General features: G+C 64.2%; 1 protein-coding gene across 9 annotated transcripts in view; it reads left to right on the forward strand.

The window, feature by feature from the left end:
• The first annotated feature begins 873 nt into the window (after positions 1-873).
• Positions 874-15070, forward strand: part of BRSK2 (BR serine/threonine kinase 2) — a 72774-nt gene continuing 58577 nt past the window's right edge. For all 9 annotated transcript variants that reach the window (XM_075547943.1, XM_075547947.1, XM_075547949.1 and 6 more), the window contains exon 1: positions 874-970. In XM_075547943.1, the coding sequence (XP_075404058.1) occupies positions 874-970 (97 nt within the window). The remainder of the gene's footprint in view (positions 971-15070) is intronic.

The following is a 15070-nucleotide window of genomic DNA, read 5'->3' on the forward strand; positions in this document are numbered from 1 at the left end:
GTGCTGGGCGCCCAGAGCCCAGCACTTTTTAGGGGGAGGTGGGGTGGGGGGCGGGGGAAGGAGGGAAAGCCCGGTGGACTTGAGCTCCGTGGGACAGTGTAGCCGGAGGCAGGCGTCCGGGATGTCCCCCACCACCACCACCCCTGAGCCAAGGCGTCTCCAGAGCACCTCTTCGCGCGGCACTGACCCATCCGCCCGACCCCTGGGGTGCGCTTTATGGCCGGGTGGCATGGGCCCTGCATGCTCCGCGGCCTGAGGGCCAGGGGGTGGGCTCGGGCCGCAGGAGGGCTGGCGGCGCGGCGCGGCGCGGCGCGACGCGATGCGGCGCGGGGGGCTGGCAGCCTCAGCCTAGCCTCGCACGGCTGGCTGGCTCTGGAGCCACGCCGCCCCCGAGCGCTCCGGGCACCCGCGGGGTCGGGCGCGGATGGGGGCAGGGGCGGGGCGGCGTGCGACGCTGGTTGGCTGGTACCACTGATTGGCCCCCGCGCGCGCCAGTGGCCGCGGCGACCGGGTATCCCCGCCCCCCGGCTGCGCTCGCTCGGGCTCGGCTCGGCTCGGCTCGGCTCGTGCACGGCCGCTGGTGGCGGGCGGAGGCGCGGGGGGCGCGGGCGGGGGCGCGGGCTTGGCGGCGGCGGCGGCGGCGGCGGCGGAAGCCTGGTGCCCCGCCCGCCTGTGCTCGCCCAGTGGACGGCATCGCCGGCCCGGCGCGTCCGGAGAGGGGCGCGGGGGGGCGGCCAGGAGCGCGCCCGCCGGGCCGCCACCGGAGCAGCGCGCCGCACACGCACCGACGGACGGACGGACGGCCGCGCCGGCCCCTCCCAGCCGCCCGCCCGCCCGTCCTGGGCGCCACTCGCGGCCGCGGGCCCGGGAGCGATGACATCGACTGGGAAGGAAGGCGGCGGCGGGGCGCAGCACGCGCAGTATGTGGGGCCCTACCGGCTGGAGAAGACGCTGGGCAAGGGGCAGACAGGTGCGTGCGCCCTCCGGGCCGGGGACCGCGCGGCGTCCGCTGACAGCACGCTGGCCAGGGGCGCGCCGAGGCCGGCCGGCCTCGCGCCGCCACGGCTCCCAGCAGCCCGGGGCCGCGAACAATGGGGGCCCTCCAGCCAGGGAGCTCCGCGGGCGCGCAGCCGCGGGCGCCGTGGCGCGGCCCAAGGGCACGCGCGGGGCTCCAGGTGCGCTGCCCGGAGGCCGCATTGTGCGTCGCGCCGGCCGGGCCATTGTGCGGCCCATCTGCCGTCTGCCCAGGCCGCTAATAGGGAGCTTGCACCAGCAGCTGCGCCCTGGGCCGCGGGTCCTCCTGCCCACCCCCACCCGGGCGCGCGGCGGCGGCGGGTGCAGGTGCGCGGGCCCTGGCACAGGGAGGCCGCGGCCGCTGCCGCGTTCCGTCGGGCCTCTGGATGCCGCCGCGCTCCGCGGAGCTGCCTGCAGCCTGGCGCTGCCCCCCTCCGAGGAGGCCTGCATGCGTGGGGGTGGGCGAGCTGGGACTGGCCGCCGCTTGGGACAGCACCTTCGGATGCTCCAGCTTTGCCAGGCAGGGAGCTGGCTGCGACCAGGCGCTGGAGGCCCCCAGGGGAGGGAGCCACTGCTACCCGGCCCCGGGGAAGTAGATCCCTGGGCCAGGAGCCCAGATACCGGCCTGGGGAAGTGGTGGAGGGTCCTGGCCTGGTGTCTGCCCTTCGGGCCTCAGGGTAGGTCTCTGCAGAGGCCTGGCCGCTGCCCTTGCATTTGTCCAACTTTCCGGCCGGTGGCCGGCCAGCCCCCTCATCTGGTCAGCCGGGCGGTGACAGAGCTGCTTTGTGGCAGGCTGGCCTCAGCCATTTTCTTTCTTCTCTCAGGACCCGTCTCTCCTGGCAGCCTGGGCTAGTTGACTGCCTGCTGGATCTGGGGGTGGGCCGGCAGGGGTGGTGGTGTTCTAGACCAGGGCATCAGGAGTGCAGGGCCAGGAGACCAGCTTGTGTGTGTGTGGAGGGGGGCAGCGATCAGTGCGGGGACCCACACTCCACCGGCAGCACTGCTGCTGCAGGCCAGACTGCAGGCCTGAGCTCAACCAGCCGGGAGGTGGGGTGTTTGGAAAGGAAAGTGGGCCATGCTGGACTTCCGGGCAGGGCATTGAGGGGATGCTGAGCGGCCAAGAGTGGGGCCCCTTCTCAGCCCGTGCCCCAGTGAGCTCCCAGTGGTGGGGCCTACAGGGGTCCCTGGCAGCAGGGGCGGTCAGTTCCGCATGGGAGTGGTGTGTGCAGTGCAGGAGGCAGAGGTGCCATGTCCACAGTGGCACTGGACCGCCTTCCAAGCCCTCGGGTGTCCTCGGCGGCTGAAGTGCTGTTCTGGTCCGGGGGCAAGAGCGGCGACAGAATCTCATTATCTCACCAAGAAGACGTTATTATCAGAAGCGTCCCTGTGTGAGTGACGTCGGCCATGAATTAATTCTGCGGGCGGCCGACTCCGCCAGGCTGGGTTCCATCCCTGTTGGCTGGGCCGGCCTGCATGGGCTTCGTTTCGGGAGGCTGTGTTGTAGTCACCACTTGTGGACACAAAGGGCCCTGTGCGTGTGTGTCCCCGGCTCCTCAGGCTCTCAGGGGACACAGAACCAGGGACCTTCTTCTGGTTACTTGAGACCCCCTCCCTGCTGGGACCACCCTTCCTTGTGGTCCTCATTAGCCTCTTTGGGACACTCTCCGACGATTCTGGGGTGCTGTTTCCAGGAAGACCTGGGGGACCCATCCCAGTCCCATTGGTGGCTGACTTTCCGACACTCCAGCACAGGGCCCAGGAGTGCAGGGCTTGACTTGGCTGCCATCCGGTTGGCTGGTCTTCAGCCCCACCTGCTGGGGAGCCTCGTTTCCCAGCCTGCCCAACATCCCAGAGGCCTCCTTTCAGCTTCTCTAGGCGATGGGCACGCTGCCTGGAGCCTGGGAGCAGCGAGAACCGGGCTTCCCTTCACGCCAGACCCTCTGTGTCTCCATCCCACTGCCCAACCTGGCTGGCCAGCTACAGGGCCTCCGCCTTGGGGGTACCAGGTGGGAGCCCCTTATCTCCTGGGTCCACACCGCTTTGGCTCAACTCTTCCCTACTTCCCACCTCGCCTCTGCCTAAGCTCCCCTCAACTTGGCCAGCGTGAGCTCCCTGCCCATTCCAGCCAACCTCTTGGGCCATGGTGCTCCATGCCGAAAGGGGACCTCTGACCTGCTCACGATGTGCCTACTGTGAGAGGGCCAGGGCACTGCTGACAGTGGGTAGCACCACCCCCCTCCTTGACCCCTCAGAGACTTTGCTGGTTCTATGTCATCTGAGGCCAGAGCCCAACTTTGGTAGCGTTGGGACCGGTGGGCCTGCACTTGCCCTTTTGTATTGATTCAAAGGTTCCTGAGACCATGGGCCTCCTTCCTGATGACACCTGGGGTGTCAGCTCTGTGGAACCAGCCCAGGAGGGATGAGGAGTGGGAGTGGGCCCTGCCAGGGATCGGGTTTCTGGCGGCACTGTGGCAGGCAGGGGCAGGGTTCCTGGGGCACCAGGAAGTGTTGCTGTGGGGGAGGGCTCTCTAATGGGGTTTTCTGGGCTTGTTAAGCCTTGGACTTGGCTCCCTGCAACAAGGCCGCGGGGGCACCTAGCCAGGGAGGCAGTACTCTGAGCTGGGGGTGGGGGTGGGCAGACGTGCCGTGCCGTGGAGCTAGGAGATCCTAGTGGGGGGCATTGTAGGCTCTCCTTCCCTCCCTTTGTCCAGGAACTTCAGGAGTACTCCCCCCCCCCCAATATGCAGGAGCATCTGAGGATGCCGGGAGCAAGGGGACCCCTTGTCCATCTTCAGAGTTGAGGAGCAGCGGCTGGGCAGACTCTCGGGCAAACAGGATCATTCCAGGCAAAGATTCACCAGGCGCATTTGCCTGGGTTCACAGGCTGGCACTGAGCAGGTGGGCCAGAGGACAGGTGGCCACCCTTGTCCAGGTTCCAGGGAGGAGGACTTAACATCAAGGATGGGAGGAGCCACTGGGTATGGGACAGGTGAGAGCAGCAGGTGACCACAGGTTGAGTCCAGCCTTAGAGGTCCCAGGCCCCTGCAGAGACTCCTAGCTCGAGTGAGCAGTGGGCCATGTGACAAGGGAATGTGTCATGCAGGGCCCGAGACCCCAGACCCAAGCTGGCATCAGTGGTTAAGAGTGGGCAGAGGCCATGACCTCAGGGTTTGGGGTTCCCTGGCTGGGTATCAGACTGCAACTAGGCAGGTGGTGCTGAGAACGGGGCGGGGCGGGGACCACCCAGAGTCCTGGGTGGCTTGTCTGCCCGATGCCACCCAGCCTGGGCCCCCATTGCTAGATCCAACATGGGCTGGGTCAGGCCAGGGTGCACTTGGGTGGGAGGGTTCCCCCAGCACCCACTGACCCAAGGCTCCACACAACTTCTGAGAGGCCAAGTGTCAGTCACCAGACCACTGGTGCCTGGCCAGATTCTCCACCCCACCCAAAGTCTGACCAATTCCATCCTGCCCCGTCCAGCCTGAGTGTGGGGATAGCAGAGCTGGCTTGGTCCTTTCTGGTGGCTGGCTGGTGTGTCTGACCAGTGGTTACTGTGGGGGTGGCCTCAGCCCCCAGGACTGGCTTCCCAAGGGCCCGCTTCCTCACAGCCACCTCAGGCAGGCCAGTGGATGGACCTTGGGACCCTGGATGGATGTACTGACCCTGGGACCATTGCTGTGCCCACTGCGGGACAGTGGCAGGCACAGCAATGGGAACTGTATCTTCTGGACTCTGCTCTGGCCCAAAAGTGTTTGGGGGTAGGGGGTGGGGGACTTCTCTGGCTGAAGCACCACCCTCTTTTTCACTCTGTCTGGAGAAACCCCATGCCAGCACTTTCTGTGCCCTCAAAGCCAAGAGCAGGTCCTCCCTGAGCTAACACTGCTGGACAGGCCAGACACAGGCCGCCCAGACAGCCACATTGGCTGGACCCCCATTGGCCAGCACATGCAGGCATGGCCAGGAGGTGTCTGAGTGCTGACCTTTCTTCTGCTCCAGGGGCCAGGCTGCCCCTGGGATTGGTGTCCAACTCTCCTGCCCAGTCTCCCTTCAGGTTCAGGGTACTGCCCGTGGCTGTTCCACGCGCAGAACGCTGCGTGAGAAGCCAGGTCTGGTGATGAGCTGGTTACTGTGAGCAGGGTCGCATATTCAAACTCTGCTGCTCAGGGCAGGGAGACAGGGGGCTGAGCTCCCGGGGCCTGATGCCAGATGGGCTCAGAGTCCCATGGTGATCAGTTGTGGCTCCAGGAACTGCTAGATGGGAAAGGGGGCCCCACTCCTGCCTGTGACACCCACCTTCCTGTGGCTGCTGGCATAGACTAATCTCCCCTCGTGGAGGTGTCCCTGCCTTGCAAGCCCTGTCCAACTAAGGGCAGTGTCCGGCATTCAGCAGCTCGAGGGCTTTGTGTCTCAGGCCCACAGGCCTGGTGTCTGCAGATGGGTCTTCCTGAGAACTTGGAAATGATGTCGGGGCCTGCCTGCTGTGGGGGTGGCAGGGCCTCAGGCAGACGTGCCAGCCCCATCTGGGGCATGCGTGGATGGGAAGCCCTGGGCTGGCAGTGTCTGGGGGCTGTAGGTGTGGCAGACCTGGGCCCCCACCCAGGGAGACCACTGACCCCAGTGCCCCTGACCACACATGGGCTACCTGGACCCAGCCTACCCAGTCAGCTGCCTCTGACCTCGGACAAGATGGAGGCTGGGCTGAGGCCAAGGCCACCGTGTCAGGGGTCATGGGGACAAAGTAGGGATTGTGCTGGCCACCGCTCAGATCCCGAACTACCGGCAAAGGCCTTGTTCCACTGCCTCTGAGGGTCAGTGTTCTGGGTCAGGCAGCTGGGGCCAGCACCCCGCCAGCAGGCAGTGCCCCAACCCCGAGTCTCACAGCCCCTACACTGAGCTCACAGCCTCTACACCTCACAGCCCCCCCAGCAGGCTTACAGCCACCCCCCTCGCCCCCCCCTGTACGGGACTGAGTCCTCAAGTCCACATGCTTTTCACCAGCAGGTGTTCCTCTGCTGCCCCACCCAGACAGCTCCTTGGCTGCCCAGGGACCCGCTGAGGCCCAACCTCAGTCCCCCTACCTCTGGGCAGTGACCCTGTCCACCCAGGAGCTGTGAGGAGCACCATCTGGGTCTTATCTGTCCCGGTGCCGAATTGGGCACCCTCACGTCCATTCAGGGCCTGGCGCTGGCTGCCCCGCCTGCACTTCCTGGCCTCGTGGTTCCAAGCCTGTGAGGATGGGGTCAGTGTGGGGGTGGGGGTGTAGCAGGTCCTGGGCAGCACGCCATCTCTGGCTGCCCACTGGGCGCCAGCTTCCAGGAGCAGTGACGTGGGCTTCTCCCAAGGTCGCCTGCAGGCCCATCAACAGCTGGGGGCTGTCTCTCCGCGGGGTCAGTGAGGGGGTAGAGGCCACACGCCAAGGAATGAGGGTCTGTGAATCACCCCGACCCCTAATTGCTCACCCCTGGAGTGGGGCCAATGTGTGAGGGGATGGGCATGGCTCCATCTGCTGGGGCCCTGGCTGTGGCGACACCAGGGTGGCCCACTGGATGGACACATGTGCCCCTGTAAGGGGCAGGGAGTGCTCTTGGCCCAGTGGGAGATGTGGCACTGGTAGCCAGGTCGGTGTGCTCCAAGTGGCCCCTGGAGGTCCCTCTGGTGGTAGTCTGCTCTGGTGGACGATAGCATGGTGGACCCAGGTCAGCAGAGGCTGGTGTGGGCTCTGGTGCTCTGGCCCTTCAGGCCTTGCTTGGGCACACAGGTTGGGTGGGGGACCCCAGGTGGGAGCCCCAGCAAGACACTATGCTGCCCCTACCCTGTCCTTGATCTGTCCCTGCCCACCTGTGTACACAGTCACCTGGCCTCAGGGCCTCCAGGGCTAGCTCGCCCAGTGCAGCCTCACCCTCACAGAAGGTCCAGGAGCAGTAGTGACCTGGGGGCTGGGGTCAGGGGCCTGACAGCAACACCCTGGTTCAGATCCCACACAGCACCGTGGGACCCTTCCTGTGTCTGGGCCTTGGTTTCCCTGACTGTATGGTGGGGCACCCCCTCCTCTGGTGGTGGGACAAGGTCTCAGGTCCTGGCTCTGGTGGCTTTGGTGAGGGTAAGACCTCGTGTGGGGAATGCCCATGTGCAAGTGGGACCCTTGTGTGGGCAGGACCCATGTGTGGTAGGTCCCCGTGTGTAGGAGGGATCCCTGTGTGCTGGAAGGAGCCCTGTGTGGGCAGGACCCATGTGTGCAGGTGGGGTTCTAGAGCAGGTGGGAAGGCCCCGGGTGTGTGAGATGCAGGCCCGACTGGGTTGACTGCCCCCTTGCGGGCTCTGGGCTGGCTAGTGATGGTGGGAGTGCTATGACAGTCCCTTCACCTCTGCCACATTGGAGCCCAGGATGACCAGGGCAAGGTCTTACTTGCCCACATGTCCGTTGTGTGGGGGGGTGGGGTGGGGTGGTGAGGGGCAGCATATCACGCAGACCATGGACCCCCTGCTTCCACCTGGTCCTCAGGCTTCCCTGTCATCCCCCAGGTGGGGGTCGGCGTGTTGCTGGAGCTTCACCCCAGGTCATGGCCTGGGGCTGTGTCGGCTCTGGCTGAGGCTGTATGGAGCCACAAGCTCTGGTGGCCATTTCCACCATGCAGCGTGCGCTGTTGACGTGCAGATGGAGGTGGGTGGCATGGTCTCCTCCCAGCCATCCCCAGGTCACCTGGAAACAGTACCCAGGTACTGCTGTCCCAGAGAGGCGCATGCTGCTGAAAGATAGCGACTGGGGGATTCTGATCGGTGATTTCCACTCTTACCTTAAAACCCAGCCTCTTTCTACAAACGGGCCTGTCCGGAGAAGGGACGGCCGCTCGCTCAGTGGAGGCGAGCTCGGTGAGACTGCCCCGTTCAGTTGCTTATGTTGCCAGGCAAGACCAGTCCCCGGGAGAGGACGTCGTGCTTGGTCAAGTCGAGGGGCGGCGGAAAGGGCGTGGCACCAAAGAAACACCTGCCAGGCTGGTGCCTGATGGCATTTCCCCAGAAAGGGCAGCTATCAACAACTCCAACTAAGGGACCCCCAGGCACTGGGTTTCTGGGGCCGGACAGGCCGTGGGAGCCTGTGGCTCTGGGCAGGAGGCCGTCCCTCTTCGGAATGTCAGAGCGCCAGTCGCGGGCCGCTCAGGTTCTGATCCCGTGGTCCATGGGCTTGAAGGTGGGCATTTCTGATCGGGTCTCCTGACACCGCCCCTTCCTTCCACGGGAAGGGGCGGGACGGGATGGACGCGTTGCGCCTGTGCAGTAAGCGCCCACTCACTCCCTTGGGGCATCGGTGGGGACTTCGGAGGCCTGGTGGCCGTGGCCGTGCTCTTTGCTGGGGGGAGGGGCTTTGCGCCTGGTGCTTAGCGCTGACTTAGTGGTTGGTGACCAGGGACTTTGCAGACCCCGGGAAGTGGGGGTGGGGTGGGTCTGAAGCGCTCAGGGCGTGGAGGGAGCCGCTGCCCCAACCCCTCTGCCGTCCACGTTCAGAGGGTCCACGTGCCGTGTCCTGGACCCCCTGTCCAGCTAGAGTAGCCGCCCAAACTCGGGGTCATCATGGGCCTCAGTGTGAGGCCAGGTCCGGGAGGGGGCCAGCCCCTCGGACGCAACCCCCTCCAACCTTCTGGACTGGCTTTTTTTGCTGGTGCACAACTGATGGGGAGCGTTGGCGACGCTGACCCCTCGTTCTGGGCTCCCACCAGGGATCAGTGCCCCCTACAGAGGCCGGACGCCCCGGGTCTTTGCGACGCCCTGGGCTGGGTCCTGGGTCTGGTGAACCGCAGGAGGAGGCCCGCTGAGGGCCGCAGCCCCTCCCAGGACCGGGCGGAGGGCGGAGCTGTCCAGCGGGCTGTGCTGAAGTGGGGTGCGCCGCAGTCAGGCCTGCAGTTGCCTTCCGGCGGGAGGGGCGGACTCCAAACGCAGAGGCGGCTTCTTTGTTGAGGCCTGGGTTTGCCTGCTGGGGGTGTGGAGGGCCTCTGCTGGAGTATGTGCTGCTGAGCGCACCCCTTGCCCCAGTCTGTACACTGGGAGTCAAGAAGAGGAGGTCAGAGAGCCCCACCCCCACCAGATCCTCCCATCCAACTTGCAAAATCCTGGTTGCAGGCAGGGCGAGGCTCAGAGAGCTGGGCCTGGCTGGAGGCCGGCCAGCTGCTGGCCTCCTCTCAGAGTGGACGTGGGCCCGGCCCCACCCCCAGGGAGTCCCAGCTGGTCAAGAAGAGCCCATAATCCCCCCACCCCCAGCTTTGTGGTGGGGGCACAGGCACAGAGGATGTGGGTGGCCAGCTGTAAGCAGGCAGTCTTTCCACGTGCAGCCAGGATGCAGGAGCTTGGCCAGGGTGCAAGGACAGCGCCTCTGGGGTACACCTCAGTCCAGGACCTGGCTGGGTTGCCTGTCAGCACCCCCTGGCCCTGCTGCTGACCTCGGCAGAGGGACACTGGTCTTGGTGTCCAAGGGCACCTGTCCCTCACCCAAAGAGCTTGGAGTCCTGTCTCACAGGCACAGTCAGTGGTTCTGCCCCGAGGGCCCTCCGGCTGGGCACCCCTGCATGTCAGGATGGCCTGGTGGTCTGTATGGGGAGCAGGGGCCCAGGCACCAGGGCGCAGAGACAACTATCCCTTTTGGAGGACCCAGGAAATGGCACAGAGGCTGCCCGCCCTCACCTCCCCCAGTCCTGCCACCGTCGGTTCCCTGGACCTGGCCGCATGCTCACCCCCACCCCACCCCCATCCAACTACTGAGATGGAGGGGGAGGTTCCTGCCAGAGGCTGGGCTGGGGGAGGCTGACAGATGGCCAGCAGGAAAGACTGAGCAGCTGCCAGGGCTAGGGGTCCACATTCTGGCATCAGGTGTTTGTGCTTCTAGGGCCTCCTATACCCCATCCCCATCCCTGTCCTGGTCCCTGCCCCCACCCTGGTCCCCATCCTAGTCCCTGTCCTGGTCCCAGTCCATGCCCCCTTCTGGTCCCCATCCTAGTCCCCACCCTGGTCCCTAACTTTGTCCTGGCCCTGGTCCTTGTCCTGGTCCTGAACAGGGGAGGTGGTGGTGGGGCCAGTGGGACGCCTGTGGGACTCAGTGATTCTGGGGCACTGGGTGGGGTTAGGAGCTAGGCCTGAGGCTGTGGGTTGGCATCGACTCAGCAGGTGGAGGGATTGCCCAGTGAGGGCAGATCACCAGATCACCCCTGTACCCAACTCCCTGGACAAAGTGGGGCTGTGTGGCTGGGTCTGTGGGTGTTTCTCCGGGGGTGGAGCAGGACCCTCTAGGAGGGGGCTCACCATCATGGTTTTCTGTTCTTTCTACCCCTCCGGTCTGGCCAGTGACCCTGGTGGACGGCCCGTCTATCTGTCTCAAAGCTAGTTCTTGGAGCTGGGGTTCCCCAGGAAGCAGAGGCTTACTGGAGATCTGCAGTCCCCCACCCCCGGAGTGTGGGGCACTGTGAACTCACTGGCCCGGGGTTCCACCGTGGGTTGCTGGGGCTCCGGGTGTCCTTCGTCACGGTGTCTGCTGCCACCCGCACCTGGCGGGCCGCTGGACGCCACTGCGCTGTTAGATCCACTCCCACTGTCATGGACTTGGGGTAGGGACATGAAGGGGATTCATGAGATGGGGTGTAAGCCCACGGGACAGCAGGTCATAGAGGGTCCTGCTGGCCCAGGTCTCAGGTCCCTGGCGTCTGGTCACCCTGAGAACCATGGGCTCCCCTGGCTCTGAGCTGGGGGGCAGGGGTGGGGGGGTCTGGCCTCCGAGGGCCCTCAGGAAGTAGCCGGATGGCCCTGGGGTCAGAGGATCACTGGTGTTCAGTGGTCCAGGGAGACAGTGGGAGCAGCAGGCTGGGTCCCCTTCTCTCCCTCTGTCCTTCTTCAAGCTGTCTGGTGCCCGCTAAGCAGGTAGGTTCTGGCTTGACCCTCCGCTGGGAGATGACACTTCCGCTCTCCCGGGGATGGGGGCGCGTCTCCCCTGGGAATGAGACATGATAGGTCAGGGACCTCCAAAATCTGATAGGTCCCCTGCCCTCCTGACCCCTGGTGTACCTCCCCACACTTGGCTTCCTGCTGTTGGGTTTCTCTGTCTGTTTGTCTGTCTGTCTGTCCTCTCCAATGGATCTGGGTAGGTTTCCCTTCCCTGGTGACTTCTCCCCAGAAGTGTGCTGAGGTGAGCGTCCAGCACTGCACATCCAGCCCCAGGCCTCGAAAGCAGTCTGCTGTGACTGGGGGCTTGTGTGAGGGACCCTCCCACTCCCTGCCCTGTTGCCAGGGCTCTGGACATGCCTGGGGAGATGGGGCTAGAAGCTGCCCCACATCCTGGCTGAACAGAGAGCCCCCACCCACACAGGGCTGGGCTTCCTCAGAATCCAGGGTGACCATCAGACTCCATGCCAACCTGTCCTGCTTCGTGAACCCCTGCTGGAGCAGGGGAGAGTTCAGTGATGAGTCCAGACAGGATGTGGCCCAGGTAGCTCCCTACCCCCCGTGCTGGGCTATGCGGGTGCATGGGTCTGATGGTGTCAGGTGGGACCCCCCTCAAAGGATGCATGGGTCTGATGGTGTCAGGTGGGACCCCCCTCGCAAGATGCATGGGTAGGATGCAGTTACAACTCTCCAGGGGCCTTGACTGAGAGAAGGTGGGTGCTGGAGGCTGGCAGCACCTGTAACTGGATGGAGAGGGTCTGCTGAGGCCAGCTGGTTGGGGCCTGGAGTGATTTCTCCAAACTGCCGGCCAGATGGGTAAGGGATCTCCCAGGTCCCCGCTCAGATCCTCCCCAGCCATGATGACTGTGCGCCTACAGGCCAGAGAGGGGACGCTGGGGGCGGGGGGGGGGGGGGCGGGACACTGAGGTCTCTCCAGATGGCTGGCTACTGTTTGGGAGTCCTGTGTTCCTGTGCCTGTGAGCGTCCATGCTGCTGTCTGCATGTGTGTCTCTGTGTGCGGCTGTGTGCATACACATGTCTGTGTGCCTGTGTGCACATGTGTCTGCACATGTGCATACAACTGTGTGCACACACCTGAGTTCATCGTGCGCTTGTGCATGTGTCTGCATGTTGTGTGTGTCTGTGTTGTCTACATGTGTGCCCGTGGATCTGTGCATGCATTGTGTGTGTGCGCGCACACATGTGTAACTGCCTGCCTGCATTGTCTGCGCATGTGTCTGCGTGTCTGTGTGTGCGTGATGGCGGTGGAGACTCCCCTGGGCTTCCCAGGAAGGCATCCCCAGCCTTATCACCACGGCAACCCACCGAGTCCCTGGGGCTGTGGGGCAGCGCTGGAAGGTGCAGAGCTGAAGGAGCCGCAGGCGGATCTGCTGGGTGGACATTGGGCATCTCTGCCGCTGAGCCCACAGGGCCTGGTCAGCATCCCCATCAGCTGTGATCCCTCTGGCCACCCTCTGCCCCCTCCCCTGCTGACCAGCACTCCAGCCAAAGCCTCCTGTGGGCACCACCATGTGGGCAGCCACAGGGTGACCCTGGATGTGGAGACCCTTGTGTCCCAGGCCTCTCAATAGGGGCAGCTCCTCTTGTTCTGTATTCTAGCTCCCTGCCATCCCACCTGCCAGTGTGCGTACCTCCACACAGGTATGCACATGACCGCCTACCTGCCTGAGGCCTGCACTTCCTCTAAGACCCCTCCTCTTCCCAGCCCTGCCCCCTCCCCCGGCCCGACAGTTGGCAGGGCCACGCACAGATCCAGGTGCTGCGGTCAGCACCTAGGCATCCTGTAGACCTCTGCTTCTGTGCCCACCCTGAGCATCCGGGTGACACCTGCATGTCCCACAGGAAGGAAAGTGACACTTCTCAGACTAGGGCATCAGCTTATGGGGGTGGGGGGAGGACCACAGCTATTTTCCAGATCGCATTAAGAAGTGACTGGATTCAATCAAAGTTATTTTATTGGGCTAATTTTACAACATTACATTGCAACCCAGAGCTGGTAAGAGGCTAACAGGGTCAGCCTGCACCGTTGAGGGTGGAGAGGTGGCCCCTGGGCTGGGAAGGTGATTCCCACCTAGGAGGGAACCGGCAGGCGGGGTTGACTGCTGTGCCCCCAGCATCCTCTAGGACCACCTTCTATGGCTTTAGAGCACCTCTGCCTGTGGACAGGGTATCTGTCCTCCACAGCACGACACCCCTGGATAGGATGTCTCCATACTCTGCACCCCAAAGAGAGAGCCCCCTCAATGCCATCAAATATAGTGACTATGATTGCATGCACCCCCAAATATGATGGTCCCCCCAAACACAGTAGCCCCAACATCACTGTGCCTCCACATTGGTAGCCCCATGATACACCCACAAATAGATGACTCCTACAGTCCTACCCTCAGACAGGTGGCCCCTTGCTGCCCACCGGGCCGGCCATGGGGTCCTGGGCTCAGGGTTCCCCTAGAAGCTTGGGTGGGGGAGGGGCTGTGGGCCAACTGCATTACACCCTGAGGTGGCTTTTCTCAGTGGCCTGCTGCAGTCGTCATGGCAACCAGCTGTGTCATTCCTAAGGCTGTGGGCAGTAGGAGGAAGGGGGAATCCCAGTCCCCACCCCCACCTGGCTGTGATGACTGCCCTCTGCCCGACACCTTTGTTTGGAGGAGCTGGGGTAGCCCATTGCTGAAGACACTAGTGGGGGTCCCTGAGTCAGCCCCCAGGTTCCTCTGACTCTGGTCCATCTGGGACAAGGGCCACCCCAGGTTGGCCCTTTGCTCTGCCTGGCTTCCTGCCCTCCACTGCACCATGCCAGCTGGCCCCGCTCACACCTGTAGGCATCCCCTTGGGGCTGGTGCAGGGGAGCTCGACCTCCCCAAGTCCTGACTGGCCCTCCTTTGGGCAGGTAGGTGCTCTCACCTGAGTTCCTCAGAGCAGCACCTGTCTGCCCCCCAGGCCCATTTGTAGGCTTCTCAAAGGCACCGTCAGGCGTTTATCCCTCTGAAGGACGGGGCTGCCGGCCCCCAGGTCACCTGGCTTCCCTGTGCTGGGCTGCCCTGCAGCCGTCCGGAACAGGACTGTGTGTAAAGTTCTAGAGAATGTCACCTGCAGATAGGGGGTCCTGTGGTGGTGCCCTCGGTGGGCTGCAGGGAACCTCGGGGACACATGGAGGGAGGCCTGGGGGACGTGGTAGTGGTGTCACTGACCATACATATCCACATCAGAACTTCCCCACCCACTGTCTCACGTATGCCGTCTGCAGTGTGTGCAGGGGCCTGGGACTGCTGTCCAGGAGCAGTGTGTGTGGGGGGGGGGGGAGGAGGGGAACGTGTCAGGGACCAGGCTTTAGAGAGAAGCCCAAAGGCTCCCGGCACCCTCCGAGAGCGAGCTTGTCACCCTGTGTGTGGCTGGGGTGATCCCAGAAGGGACTCTTTCAATGACCACCAGGGTCCCCCATGGTGGACAGGTTTCAAAGGAGCTTTCAGACCAAGGGAGGCGAGGAAGAAAGGCCTGGAGAACCCTCTGTGTCCCTGTGCATCCCAGCAGGATGGGCTGATTGTCTTGCTAGGGTAGGAGCCCCGGTGGCCTAGCGGTTATGCGTTGGGCTGCTAACGTGGGAGACACTCTGTGGGACAAAGACGCGGCTCCCTGCTCCCCTGGAGAGTAACAGCCTCAGAAACCCACAGGGACGGTTCGGCCCTGACTTACACATGGGGCTGCTGAGTCCATGGTGGGGACTTTGGGAGAAAGACTAGGCTTTCTACTTCCTCGGAAACCCGCAGGGGCAGCTCTGCCCCATCCCTCAGGGTCGCTGTGAGTTGGCAGGGACTCCGTGGCCATGAGAGAGTAGAGACTTGCTTGGACTGTCGTCAGCAGGGACGGTTCACTGGAAGAGGCTGTCATGCGGGTAACACAGGGCCAGCAACGACAAGAGTGGCCCTCGGGGAGCATGCTGGCCGCCCTGATGATGGCTCAGGGCGGGCAGCCTTCTGCTCTGTCGCTGTGAGGTCACTGTGAGAGGGAGTGACCCACGGCAGCTTCCGACCCCTCGGAAGGGCGCCAGCAGAGACAAACAAGACAGGAGCGTTGACCCCCCAGATCTGTCGGCTGGCCATTTGGGCAAGCCCCTCGC

Source organism: Tenrec ecaudatus, chromosome 4 (genome assembly GCF_050624435.1).
Source record: "Tenrec ecaudatus isolate mTenEca1 chromosome 4, mTenEca1.hap1, whole genome shotgun sequence".
In the NCBI taxonomy this organism is placed as follows: domain Eukaryota; kingdom Metazoa; phylum Chordata; class Mammalia; order Afrosoricida; family Tenrecidae; genus Tenrec; species Tenrec ecaudatus.